The following is a 15,043-nucleotide window of genomic DNA, read 5'->3' on the forward strand; positions in this document are numbered from 1 at the left end:
ATATGTTGAGATGGAAGAGGGAGCAGTAGTGCTCACACCTGGCCCGGGCTTGCTCCCCACGCAGTGCATTGTCCTACCACTAATACTCAAAATACTACAACATAATATTATGAGAAACCCTAAAAAATGAATATCCCAACGGGTATAATTTTGATCACTCCAGTATTTTTGCAGGGTTATTAAAACCCCTTAATTTTACTTTGGGCTGCTTGGTCGATCTATCAAAACATACAATACCTTTCAAATATCTCTTTTTCTGTAAAAATGTCTAAGTGTCCAAAAGGAGAATCCAGGAGATACAAATCAGCATCTTTGTACACTGCCCTGAAGAGGAAAAAATGAAAATTACATTAACTTTTGCATCTCTTCTAAGTTTAAATTAATATAATTTAAGAAGAATGCCTCAAATCTTTTACTTGATAGACTTTCTGCAGCATCAGCATGGAGCTGGAATTTAAGATGAAATGTGCTTACAAGAGATCTTTCAACAAAGCCTTTTCTTGCTGCAAACCACATTTCAAACTAACTCAGTTTTCCATTAATTTCTGAACAATGAAACAAAGCTGTCTTTTACACAAGTTACCTGTGTAAAAGAGATCTGTTTATAGCCTGAATCTGACAGTCCCCATCAATGTACAATGACCATTTCAATGGTAATTCAATGTCTACTGTAGCATCTACTGGTGCCTGAGGGAATATTGCATACACGTAAATAAACATGTGAAAAGACTTAGGTCTCAGCACTTAATTTCAAAGGTACTTAAAAAAAATGGTGAGTAAAAACAAGTGCATTAATGAGGCATGGTCTTGCAAACATTATTTGCAATGGGACTGAGCAATATTTCGAGTTGAAGACAACAAAAAGGACCTTAAGCTGGACCTGGATATGGCTCACTGAGACCTAAAGCTCTGGCTAAGAGGGTTAAAAAAGAAAATTGAATAGAAGTTCAAAGAGACTCCCTGCCTTCCTCTGTGAGAATGGGAATCATTATGCGATATCAATCAGACTATAATTAGTAAAGAAATCCAGACAGCTGCATTTTCATCTTTTTAAAAGCATGTTAACCAGTGGGAAAATTAACCACCAAGAGAAAAAGCCCTCAGTATTAGCTCATTATGTTAATAAAATCAGCAACTTTATTGAAAAATCCTCTAACATGATGGATTTCACTGACCATATGTAGTGGTCATTCACCATGATGTAGTGGCTGCACAACTACAGAAATTCACACTGTTCTGGGTGCTTTTACCAGCAGGAAGTTTGCAGGGTTTTATTGCTATAATTTGTGTGTTATACTTAGCTACAAAGCTACTGGCTTTAGGGTACCAGGCTAACAAGGTGACTCAAGTCCAGGACATGCACTGTGTTTTTCCCTTGGTCCTTTCTCTGCCCTGGTTGCAGCTGCAGGCAATGACAGTGTTCTGTAAGAAAGACAGACTCACACAGCCTCCACCTGCTTCTCATGATGGCTGGTTGGTATCACTTACATCACGAATTCTCATTTCACTTGACCTTGCACAGACTACACCAGATAAGTTTATGCAGCCAGTCTAATAATATAACATCCAGTTTATCACCAGTTTATTACCTATGTACAACCCACAGTTGTAATCGTAAATTTACACCTCTAACTTTTCAGAGCTTCATCCTCAACCCACACCTCAATACTCACACACCTTGTAGCACACTGAGCTTAGACTGGATCCGGAACAAAATATAAGACAGTCACTGTCTTTATGACATGTAATTGTTTTAAAAATTACTGTTCTACAACTGACACTAAATACGTAAGTTCTGTGACCCTCCAGGAAACAAGCTATGACCATCCGAAACGTGACAGACATTATTATCCATAGCATCTAGGAAATAGTCTGTGCAAATGTTGCATTTTAGATGAAAATCTAAGTGGGTTTTGTAGTTTTGGGGCTACGTGCTTTGAAAGCTTTGCCTGATCTTCCCTTCCTCTTTCCTCTTACTGAATAAACCAGAACCATCTATATGCCTCTTCAGTCTCACAGACCCACACTAAAAGATTCTCTATTTTAATGATCCCATATTTTAGCCTCATAGGGACGTGCACATCTTTCATGGAATGCCAGTGCAGATCACTGTAATGTAATTTTACTTCTACGAAGTGTTTCTGGGCATGGGAATCAACACAATTTGCACTTGGCACAGAAATAAATGGGGCCATTTACACTTCAGAGCTGTCATTACTGGATTTCTGACAATAGCCAAGTGATTCTGCTGAAACACACAGCTAATTTATAAGACAAACACCTAAGCTATTGCTCTGCAGACTTTCAGAATTACTTACTAACATTGGAAGGTCAAACAGAAAAGGCAGTTATTCATATGTATTGACTAGTCACTTCTTACTATTTTTTCTTTTTCTTATGACAGAGAGAAGCCCAAAGCGCTAGCTAGCGCAAAATGTTTTGGAACATGGCTGCTTTTTTTTTCCCCCCCCCTTATATGCCTGCAGACAGGCAGTATGTCATCGATTACTATATAAATCACTTTGAAGAAATGTCATAGCAGGGAGAGATCCTGGAATATTTATTTATATCTTTCTATGGGTTCCTTCAGTACACAAAAAGCTACCCTTAAAGGTCTGAATTCTCAAAGACATGTTGCATCAGGGAGGGAAAGATACATCTTATGCTAAGCCATAGCATCTGTATGACATAAAATTTTAAAATTCAGAAAATTAATGTGCAGATGTGTCATAAACAAAAGTGCATAGCAGAACTCAGGTTCCTGACAGTAAAATCAAGTTCCTGATTTACCAGGAGGATATTTATTTAGCAGGACATAGTCCACGTGTATTTAAATGCTTAGTAATCAAACATTCCATATATGTGAAATAGTACACTACCTGAAGAGCAAAATACTCACCTTGCCAGTGAGATTCGTGCTCGTTGACCTCCACTCAGAATGATTCCACCTTCACCCAGCAGGGTATAATCTTTGTCTGGGAACTTGGAAATATCCTGTAAACAATTTTTTTTTTTTTTTTTTAAGAATTAGTATTTTCAATATCCAAGAAACTCAAGCTAGAGTCTTGAATGGAAACATAGTGTATAATTGTCTACAGACAGGTTGGACAGCAGTTGTAAAAATTTTTAAAAGCCTCATAGAGGTTTATTTATTTCATTTGTTTATGTAATCAGAAATGGTGATAAGAGAAAACGTATCATTCTATTGCAGAAAGCAATCATGAGCTGTAGGATTTCAAGAACAAATATTTGTCTGAATAGTTACTCTCCATAAAAGCAAAGTATGTACCTTCATACAATGTCAGTTCAAGACATTAACTGCTCAAGTGTTCTGTCAAGTATTGAAAAAAGCACTTGCTGCTGAAGTTAGGGAAAGCAAGAAGGAAACTCTGTTTCTGAGCTCTTCAAAACCCCAAGAAATATATACTCCAGGCAGGTTCATTAAAAAAGGCTTGACAAGCATTCCTAGCCAGGAATGCTCATGGTTTGCAAAAGTTTTGGGAACCAAGTTCCACTGCTTGGGTTGTAAGTTATTTAGAACTCATGACTATGCTAAAAACAAATATTTAGCCAGGGATAAAAGCAGAAAATACCATTTCACTCTCATTTGAGACACAGAAAGGAGAAAAGGACACTCTTGTGTCCCACTCGCAGGAGTAGCCAGAAATTTTTTTAGAGGAGTATTTAGCACTGAAATTGATGATCCATGTAAACCACAGAAATTCATGGAAGTGGAGACAAGGAGAATGGCTCGTGTGCCTGAAGGCTGTCTAGTTTTTCTATATTTAGATTTGCTCTAACAAAAAATATTAATATTCCCTTCAAGCTTTACCTGACCTACTTCCATAAGCCATGACACCACTGTCACTGTGGTGGATGTAGTTTTAGCAGACTTTTCCTAGAAATACAGGCTGGATGAGCTTCCTGTGCCTCATGGCACCTTGGCTTCCAGGGGATACAATTTCAGGGAAGTTTGCCACGGCAGTTTGCCATGCAGTGAGTGGGAATCCCTGACTATGGCAGGAGCTTCCAGTGCCTGTGCTCACTGCTCAGCAGCACCACACTGCCTGTGCACACCTTCCCGCTCCCAAGGCAGGGATCCCCTGCAGCCAAGGAAGCTGTCTGAGGCATCCAGTACCAGACCAAATCAGCTCCAGCGTTCTCATGCACTGTTCTTCCTTTCAGTGCAGTTTCTGGGAGAAAAAAAGGTGGCATGCCTTATTACTCAGAACCTGAGCTTCTGACAGCAATCTTTAGGCTGTGCTCTGGAAGGGGTGTCCTGGTATGGGATCTTGTCCTGCAGGCAGCCAAGAGGCAGGCAGGAACTCAGCTGTCTGTATGCTGTCTGCAGCACCCACAGAAATCCTATGGCTTCCAGACTGGAAGCCTCATGAAGCACCTTCTGGGCAATACCACCTCAGAATCTAAGTTGAGCTGCTCTCTGTAAATTTGTATTACATACAAATTCATACACAATGCAAATTTGATGGCTCCTGCTGTGATTTTGATGGTTGATGGCTGTTGGGCAGCCTATTGGCATTCCAGGCCTCTGAGGTTTTGCAGAATAAATAAATAAATAAATAAATATCCTTCAGGAAAATGTTTCCTTCTTCCTCCCCTGCAAATTGCCCTGACCTCAGGAACAGAGTGAACAATGCTGTTCAGGCTTGGAACAGTGACAGATGAAGGGTCCAGCCACAAGAGCTAGAAAGTGACCGCCTGGTCTGTCAGGAAATGGGAGATTCTCATAACTCTTTAATTTGATAATAGCATTTTCTTCCTGACTTAGAGGATTCTGACCTTAAAATCAAGATGCTCTTATGTACGGAAAATCTATTGCAGGTGATTTTTAAATTATTCTCATGTTAACTAGTTATTTCCCTCTCGTAAATGGAGTCACACAAGAAAATCCTTGGTATTAACAGAACAGCTCAGGTATTTACAGAAAAAGGAATGTGAAAAATAGTGCTAGCAACAGTTTTAAAGAAACATTTTCTGAATGTGACAAAATCACCTGTTTATAAGTCATGAAGTACTTAGAGAGAACACGTGAAATTCTGGCATAAAATGTTTTTTGGCATTTCTTTGAGACAACCTGATCAGATCACTTGTGGTCTCATTATGTATGCAGGAATCATTTACTCATCTATAAATTCAGCATTAACATAGGGGCTTGCATGATTAAGTATCCAGATCTCTAAGCTCACTTAAGCTGTTTCCCATTTCTACCAGTACTGCAGCCTGAAATGGTGCTGGTGCACTTGCTGTTTCCTAATTCCATTCCTTCCCAAAAAACCCAGGTGAAGAACTGGGCCCAGCATAACTTCTCCTGCAAACAAGGTAAAATCCCAGCTCTACTGAAATTCATTGCTTTAAAGGTTGCGAGATTTCATCAGATATATTCCTTTGCAGGTGTGTCAACATGGAATTTTAATCAAACTTTTAATGCGTTCCCCATCTGCTCTCCTCTACCCTTCACCTCAAGATAATATATGGCATGGAACAGACAAAGAACTTTTCAGGCTGTAATTATAATAATTAAAAAATGCTTAGTAATTTCTGTCAAAGGCGTAAACAAAGTAATGAAGTCCAATAGACACACAATGTTATTTGTTGGAACACGCATGACCTATTGTAATAAAGTACATAGGGCTGGTCCAAATACATCCTTGCTGTCATTTTATGCAGGAAGTGAAATCAAGCCAGGGACAAATCTAATGTGATGATGCTGAACAGAACAAGACTCAGCACATGCATAAAGCATGAAGTAGCCACTGGATTTTCTTTAACACATCTATTTCTAAATGCTTAAATTGAGAAACCAGTTGGTAACTATTGATACATTAAAACCTTGTTAATATCATGCATTATACCCTTTTTAATAGTTATTTGCATTTTTTGCAGTGAAAATGCCACATTCATCTACCTCAACAGTAAAGGGATGGCCCTCATAACACCTTTGGGCTTGGTAAGGAAGAATGCAGCCAGGATAGCTTCAGGGTGAACAGGAAATATGATCTTGTTATTAAAAAAGGAAACCTCAGAATGGACTTCACACTCCAAGTCTTTTCTGTAGAGATTAATTGTTATCAGAATCATTTGATAAATCATTAGCAACAATGAAGATAACAAAGCATGACAGAAGACAGTCCGTAAGAACCAAGAGTTGCTTAATATGTCCAAGGTTACTCAAACTACTCAAGCAGTTTTAATGATACAACCTAAGTATTTTATTTATGTGACTTCTTTTTCTTCCTTAAATTTGTCCTTAATTATGTGGGGTTTGATCGTCTCTCTTCTGCCTTCCCTCATAAAAGACAAAACAATCATGAAACTGATGGAACAGAGCAGCAGTCTTGACTCTGCATTTTATCTTCATTCTATTTCAGTTCTCCATTTACCTTCTGATTTTATTAGTCACCTCTACAGTCATCTCTATCCCCTTCCTTTTCTTCATTACCACTAACATTTCCTATGCTTATTTTCACAATTCCCAGAAGATCCTCCACTGACATTGCTACCGAAGTACTCCCTTTTTCATCATCATCAACTTTTGACTTTTTACAGTTTTGAAATCAAGACTTGTGTGTCAGACTCATACCTACTACAGAATTAAGCCAGAAAAACAGATTTCTTCCATGTATTTCAAATAATTTCTTTTTAAATTTTATTTTATTTAAGTAACTCCTATCTCTCTCCACAGTGATTCTGTAAGTAAAAGCTTTTGTTAGACTTTAGCTGAATCCTTTATGAAGGATTCATGATCCAAAAGCACAAGCTTTGTTTTTGCAACAGTTTGTGACCTTGAACAGAGTGTCAGGCTCACCCAAAACTCACACAAATGCTGGCAAAACTTGTTTTCTCTGTGGCAAAATATTTCCGTGGAAAAGATTTTTGAAATGTGAAGTAGTCGGTGCACTGCATTTGGGTAGGTTAAAGGCAGAGTAAGAGAACTAAATATGATTCCAGAAAAGAGACAAAAGACAGGACAACATCAAAGGTAATCAGACCAGAGCCCTGTACCTAAGACAGGGAAAGGGGTGGGGAGAGGTCTCTTGACTGAAACAGTTTTTTAACTAAATTATATCAACAGAGAACATTGTGGGTGGGGGTCTTCTATACATATTTATGTGATCACTGACAAACTTCTTGAAGTCACTGCATTTGGGAGTTTGTCTCTAATCAAGATGTTCCCCTGCTACAAAGAAACTGTGATAGCCTCCTAACTTCCAGTTCACCCAGAAAACTCACTGTCTGCAGCTTCACAGCTGATCTGCTAATGATTTTGGGCCAGAGATAAGAATTTCGGTTAGAGGAGTCTGTGTAGGCCAGTGGATCACACCAGTGTGGGATGGAAAAAACAGAAAGGTAGCCAGCTTTGGGGCCCACATGTCTGAGATGTAGTGGTGGGAGTGGGAGGTTTGATGTGGTGCTAATAACACCAGGGCTGTGGGTTCAATCCCCAGATGGGCTTAAGAGTTGGACTTGATGATCATTGTGGGTCCCTTCCAACTCATGATATTCTGTGAATCTGTGACATATTATATGGACTTTTGGCCTGAAGGAGGCATTCATACTCTTTTAGCTGTTTATATTAGGATGTGATGAATTTCACCTTGACATGCCAGTGGCTCTCCCCAGCTGTGAAGACAGGTTAAGTCACTTGCTCCCATAATTTACACCATAGACATGTACCTGATTAGATAACCAAGCTATCATTTAATACCCCCTTGTAGAGAATTACATACCACAAAGCACTCTGTTCTACACTTGAACCTTTTATTGTTCCTCTCTTCCACACTCTTTGTAATCTGCCCGTTTCCCTTGTGAAAACAGGGCTCAAAATCATGGCACAAAGGATTTCACTCACTGACATAATAACTTCTCAACACCTACTGATTAGTCATATGACTAAAAAAAGGAAAAAAAAAAAACCAAAACCAAAACAAAATTACTTAAACCAAACCCAAAGCAACCAACCAAAAACGAACCCAAAATCAGCACACATAAAAGGAGCTGGAGCAGTACATGAAATGCAAGGATATGTTTCTGTTTTGGAGCATTCTTGGCACTGCAGTGAGCTTCTCCCCCCAGGGTGGATACCATCCTTTGCAAGGAGACATTGAACACACAGGAACACAAACCTGGGCTTGGCCTATTGACTGTCTCTTTGTATAGTTAATCTCTCCATAATTTAGTTATTAGATGAAAATTAATCTCCTGCACTCCCAGTAAACCCAGCTCAAAACTCTACAGAATCTGGCCACAAACTTCTTTAGTACTATTATATAATTCAATTTCACATGGAAACACTTCCTCTATTTGCATGCCACGTTAAACATTACATTCATGAGCAGCTGGTGTCTCTCAAATCAGAATGTGTGTTTACTTAGAGAGTGGTAATCTCTCAAAGGTAGTTTGCCATTATGTGTTTATGGACTCTTAGGTAACTCTTGAAGGATTAAGTTAATTAACTAGGTGGGAAAAATATCTATCTCATATAACAAAAAGGTAAAACTGGAAGTTATGGAAATATGGAATCAAAACTCATGAATTACTGGACCCGCTCAAACAGGATATGATGCTTGTTTATTTTTAAACACAACTATTACAGGCCTGTTTCTGTAGTCTTGACTGGAGGCATGCCTTCCCTTAGGATGAGTTTATTCAATATTAACAGCATTTAAACATGAAAATTCCTGATTCAACTGTCCAGAGGTTTTACCTGTTTAACTTATCAAGTGGTAAAATCAAACAAAAATCCAATACCCTGCATATAGCAGGCTAAATGCTGATTTTTCAGCCTAAATAACTGAAAATCAAGACATATTTTTTCTATTTTTCATAACATGAGTAAAAATGATTTTTCAAACCCCCATACCACCTACAAATTAAATCCTACAAATTTCCATTAATATTCATGTTATCCCTGCCATTACATGAATACAACCTCCAATTAATACGATCCTTAGAGAAGTCACACTTGTAGAACTACTTCAAATTTAGTGGCAAATTTCCACAGACATACAAACTCGAAGCTTACATCTCTCAGTGGGTTTTACAACATACTTGATCCTTAATTGATGTGTTAGGCAAAAGTTCAAACTCTCTAGCTAGACTTTTTTATTATGAATGTGATGAAAGGTACTTGATAAAAAGGGTAAACCACTTTGTCTAAAGTGCTGCTGAGGCAGCACCAATTCACCTTATCTTACTTTTTGAGTACCTTTCCACTTGCCTATGGAGACTGCCCATAAATGTACTCAGAATCCATACCAACTACATCTTGTCTGCTTGAAGTAATACCTGCAAACTCAAAAGTACTCTTAATAAAACGATTTTAAATTGTTTTCAATTTAAAAAAAATGTTTCTAAATAAAGGGAAAACAGTAAGGACTACTGATCTGTGCTGGAATAGTGTACCCTAGGAGGTTAAAACCTTCACTTTCTTATTTGCTTTGTGGGACCTTAATTTTAGAGGGCATATTAAATTAGGCACTCATCCTGCTTTCTTATTTGCTAAAATAATCACTGTTTCTCAAGAAAAGGAAAAGAGAGCAAAAAGGTAGTGGAGAAGGAACAAGTAGCCCTTTATCTATACATCTTGAAAACTTTTTACTGTGATGTTTTGCAGAATGGGTCATGTAATTTAAATGTATTGGCAGTCCCTTGAGTTCAGCATTACACAAAAATATGGAAAATGTCTACAAACAACTTACATCTCATTGCAGTCATATTCAGTGTGTGCCAGGCTTTCAGAAAGAATTTTTGCAAGTAAGGCTGTTTCTTTCAGATATCAAGAGCACCAATGAAACTCTAATGACAGTGCCTTTATCTCAACCCCAAAGCACTCTTTTTTTGTTCATTCTCCTTTTACTGCTTTTCTCTTAACTTCTTCTCCCATTTACAAACTGCAGTACTGAGAACAACATTGTAAAAAGTGATTTTAACTCCTCTGATGCTCTACTTACTCTCAAAGGAAAAACACAACCAAGAAATGTAATTGTAATCAAGTTCTGAGTAATTTTACATACATAAAACAGGCTACAGTACCATAAAAAATATACATAAAAAGATAAGTCTAAAAAGTATTCTAGGCATGCTATCACTGGTGCACAGAGATGCAGCTGAGAACCCATCTCACGATTCTTCAGTATTATGGACCTGTACAGTGACATCCTGAGATTATAAGAAGCAGTGGTACTTCGATAGATCTGACAAACTTCCCTCACTGAGCCTTCCACACACGACTGTCTTTCATCATGAAGCGTTTCCACAACTCAGATCTCCTACATTGACTGGGTTGCACTGTGGTGTCCCTTGCCCCTGCTCTCCCCATGTGCAGAGAATGCCACAGAGAAGAGCTGTGAGGACCAGAGACCATGAATGAAACCTATGATGCCACTCTACTGCTGTCACATGTGCCATCAAGTGGGACTACACTCCAAGGAGCACCATTAAGACACGTGTTTCCTACACGTCGACTCACAGAACCGTATCTACTGCAGGACAGTTCCCTGTGTCTGACCACCCGTCAGTCACACACCCGTCTGAGGAGCGTTGGGTGAGACAACGGCCACGCTATGCACGAGAAAAAAGGATGCTTGAGAGACATGTACACACTAATTAAGCTTTTAACCTCAGGCACAGACTTACATCCTAGTGTGTTGTGCCCTACACAAACACACTTTGTCAAACTATCTCACCAGAGCATTTACGAGGTATGTAGATCTCCAATATATCATAACAATTTTCTTTTCAATCTTCATTTTCTGTTTCACAGTACATCATGAACAAGTATAATGGCACAACTGGGGGGCAGGTGAATTGCATCAAGGCAACAAGATTAAGAAGCTGAAGGGAGAAATCTCTTATGAGAGTTAAAGAAGCACAAATGTAGCTACCTGAACTACTTGGACTAAAAATGTCCCATTTCAATGCTTTAAATTCCTATAAACTTATGTAAGCTCACAAAAGAAATAAAAGAAAATCCTTTTGTTGCTCATACTGTTTTTCAGTAATACTTTTTGTGATTAATCAAAATTAGCTGAAGAAGAAAACCCCATATTTTTAACCTTCCTTTTGATGGGTCTATACACAAATAGAAAAAAATGCAAAGCTGTGAGAATATCTTTTATAACAACATAAGAATTTCTTCCAATCAAGAACAAACTACCAAAGCAAACTGTTTTTTAGGTAATGGCTAACATAACCAGAGTTGCCATTCTCTACAACTTTACAGAATCTAACTTAAGACACATTCTAATCTCTGAATAAAGATCTGATTTCCCATACAGGGAAAATTCTATTCTTGGACACCCAAAAAAAATGAAAAGCTCTGGGAAATATTTACTTGCACTTTTTATCTTTCATAGTTACTTAGAGATAAATTTGCTTTGCAACCTTAGCAACTCTAAAGAGGCTCTAAGTGATACCTCCTTAGTAAATTAACTACATACCAAATCAAAAAAAGTCAGGGAGGAGAATGTAGCACTGACTTTCGTGAAAATTCTCATGCACCCCAAATTATTTAAGTTATGCTTTTGTAATATCATTTCCATATCTCTATAGACCTAAAACAGAGTGAAGAGCAGCTTTTATGACATCACCTAGCTTCACTATCCTGTTCTGCTGCAGACAAGGACAGGCTACTCAATGTCTGGCAGCCTCAAACCCACATAAACAGTATGACCTGGCCCACACAGAGTGACCTGCAGTCTTTTATTGGCACTAATAAAGAAAGGGAAAAAGAAATCAAATTTACCAGTTGGACTAGATCTTCAGTTTGCTTCCTCTATATGTTGATGGTGGAAATGGAAAAGTAAAAGGGGCCCTTCACAGGTATATTACTTTTTACCCTACTAACACATCTATTTGCCCACTGGGTATTCCAAAAGCGTTTTGGTGAGTATGGAGCTTGGAAATAAATCTGACTAGTCATTGTTAAGAGCTCTACATTAACTGACTTGAAGCATAGGGGAAATAAGGAAATAAACTCTTTTGTATCACCAATCCTTGGTTTCTTGAGGACTCCACATAAGAATTAAACTCAGCAGGCCTGTTTTCAGGTGGAATATAGAACTACCTGGAAAGGTTGCAGAGAAGGGGGCAGAGTCAACTCAGGCAAAATTGCTTTGGTTTCTCCTTTCTGAAGAATGAGAACGAACACACACACACAAATTCCAATGCAAAGCACTAACATAATAAACCCCCAAAAGGTCATACTGTGGAATAAACAGGGAATTCATTTTTGAAATCCATCCTTCAATCTGCCATAATGAGTCTTGTTTGGTAACTAACACATGAAAGCTAGCAAGTCAAGAAAGCATAATAATAGCAATAAGGTAATGCATTTGGCTTTTGTCCAGACTATTCTGCCTTCTCTTCAGACCAGCCCAACTTATTCAGTTCAGGAGACAAAAAAAACAAAAACAAAACAAAACAAAACACATAAGTATCAAACCTGATTTCAAATAATAAGCCCTGCTAGGAGGTGAAGCATATCATTCTGCACAGAGCTGCACCAAACAGATCAAAGCTGGCTTGATTGAGCCTGCTTGGAGAACAAAGGAGCTGCAGCCTACTGAGACATGGAGCCATCCCACAACCACTGAGACACCAAGCTGTCCCACCAGCACTGAGACACTGAGCCACCAGCAATCACCTGCTGCTCTGGGAAGGGACTGGCTTAGAAAGCCTCCTTGAGCAAGGGCAGTTTAGAACTGCTGAAGCCAGTTGTTTCCTGGAGCTTTGGCACTGACCATAACTTTCACAACTGGGTTTAAGGACAACTCTACAAAAAGCCAGACACAGAAGTTGTTAATTCTCCTGTCTTCAGGAGCTTCCAAAGAGATTTCCAGCAAACCGAATCAAAAATCCAAACATAAGCTGAAATGGCCAGAAACATATAGGGCAACATTATTTAACTGTTTATCTATACCCTGCTCTGAGATGAAATGCAACAGTAACCTTATCTTATTTTTTAAACAAACTAGCTATGGTTTCTTGCTTGACTGGTGATAAGGAAAAATATGTTTCACTATGTGGCCAAAAGAAAAACTATTCAGCAAAATTAGATATTTACTGTTTTTATTTGTATATTACAGAAAAAATCTTGAGGCATAGCAAATTTTGCAAAGGTCTCAAATATTGGCTCCTTTTGTTTCTTGCTTTGTGTAAAATATACTTCCCTACACTACCCTCTGTCAACATCAAACACATAAAAAGACATTTTAATGTGATTGTACTCATTGTGGACTCCATGTCACATAAGGATGGAACCCGCAATTATCTCCAGAGTAAGAACTTCTGGTGTATACACAGAAAAAATCCCAAATTTAATCAAGATTTTCTCCTAAATAATTCAGATATCTGCCACAAAGTTTGAGCTATCCCTGGAGCCATTTTTGAAGCGCAAAAGAAAGGAGAAAAACAGGTTAATTTCCAAAACTGTAAGGAAAAGTTTCTTTATGTGGAAGAAATATGACAAAAAGTATTTAGGAATAATATATTTGTACATAATTTCTTGAACATCAGTAAGCTTACTCAGGTTTTTAACTAGCAAGGAAGGCTGAGAAGGCAGATACCATATAATCTCTGAGCCAGCTTACTTAGCTTCTGTTGTGTAAATTACCAGAACTGTCAATGTCAGTGTATCTCCCAAGCAGCTGGCAACAAGATGACTTGACATTCCACCAAATTGGAATGTCAGGCTGAGTTCCTTAAATCTCAGAAATTTCTCACTTGCTTTAAGCCCCATTCCCATACCTATTCTTTGGGATTTTTCACTTGGGTTGGGTCACAGGTCTTAAAACTCCTAGATGACTAACCTCTTCTAGCTGGCAGGCTTTGATGACACTCTTGTACCGGTATTCATCGTAGGATACACCAAAAATTATGTTTTCTTTTATTGTTCCAGGCATGATCCAGGAAACTTGAGGTGAAAAGGATATCCTTCCACTGTGTTTAACTTTACCCTGCGAAGGCTCCAATTCCCCCATTATCAACATCAGAAGAGAAGTCTGAAAAAACATCAACACTTGATTAATATATCAGAGATCTGTACAACAAAAAGAAATGTTGAACAAAGGGTCACTCTACTAAGTCACTTAAATGGCATATTTGTCTCGTCAAGAATTTCCCTGTAAGTATTGATTTAGTGCAAGCTGCAATTAGTGGAGATTTTCATGATAGGTGTGATTCTGAAAGGCCTCTAGTATATGAGAAACTTCATTCAATAAATGATAAAAATTGTGTAAGATATCTTGCAAAAAAGGCACACTGCTGCAAAAGTATGTCATTTTAATGAAGCTATCAATAATTTTACAAGGTAAAAATCTATCTGTGAAACACATACAGACATAAGGTACTAGTACTTATAGAGAATTTTATTTGCTTTTTCACATTATCAGTGACGATTTTGTTTGTTCTTTGTACAACAGTTTATGTTTATAATTTTGCTAGTACTTATAAGTATTTTTATCTGTATTGCCTTGAAAAATGCAATTTCTTTGTGTAAGTATATACAATTGCTCAGTATGATCTGAATTTTCCTCTGTAACTGTTAACTCATTTACGTGAATGCATGACCTAAGTATATTTACTATTTCCCTTCATAAAAGAATTGATTGCAATTTCGGTACTGACATGTTATAATTTCAAAGTTAATCAGTAGCTTGTAGTAACCTTGTCACACATCATTGGCTACTAGATCAAAGAATAGAATTGAGAAATACACGGAAAAATATGTTACAGAGCCATTGCGGTGGTGTTCTTAACACTAATAAACAGTCAACAAAGTTGGGACGTAACAGCCAAAGATCTAAAAAATCTGTCTAAGTCACAGTTTCATGCTGTCAAGCCCACAGATCCTTTTGCAAGTTGTGCAATATACTGGGGGAATCTTATGAGATTCCTTCCCTTATACCAGAATCTGACTTTTCCAAAAGGCAGAGTAAGAAGTTCCCAATCTTGCAAAGGACAGCTGCTTGGTATGTTTTGTACACTGGGTGTTAAACCACTGCATCTTGTGCCATATAACACA

The 15,043-nt window shown here is 38.0% G+C and overlaps 1 protein-coding gene across 1 annotated transcript in view; it reads right to left on the reverse strand.

Moving 5' to 3' along the window:
* CFTR (CF transmembrane conductance regulator) overlaps nucleotides 1-15,043 on the reverse strand; it is an 86,409-nt gene that overhangs the window by 39,521 nt on the left and 31,845 nt on the right. Inside the window, exons 11-13 of the mRNA XM_066183045.1 lie at nucleotides 13,830-14,021; nucleotides 2,900-2,994; nucleotides 238-324 (exon numbers count right to left, since the gene is read on the reverse strand). Of these exons, the coding sequence (XP_066039142.1) occupies nucleotides 238-324; nucleotides 2,900-2,994; nucleotides 13,830-14,021 (374 nt within the window). The remainder of the gene's footprint in view (nucleotides 1-237; nucleotides 325-2,899; nucleotides 2,995-13,829; nucleotides 14,022-15,043) is intronic.

Source organism: Chamaea fasciata, unplaced genomic scaffold, assembly GCF_029207755.1.
Source record: "Chamaea fasciata isolate MVZ Bird 193981 ecotype frontalis unplaced genomic scaffold, bChaFas1.0.hap1 SCAF_5, whole genome shotgun sequence".
Classification (NCBI taxonomy): Eukaryota; Metazoa; Chordata; class Aves; order Passeriformes; family Sylviidae; genus Chamaea; species Chamaea fasciata.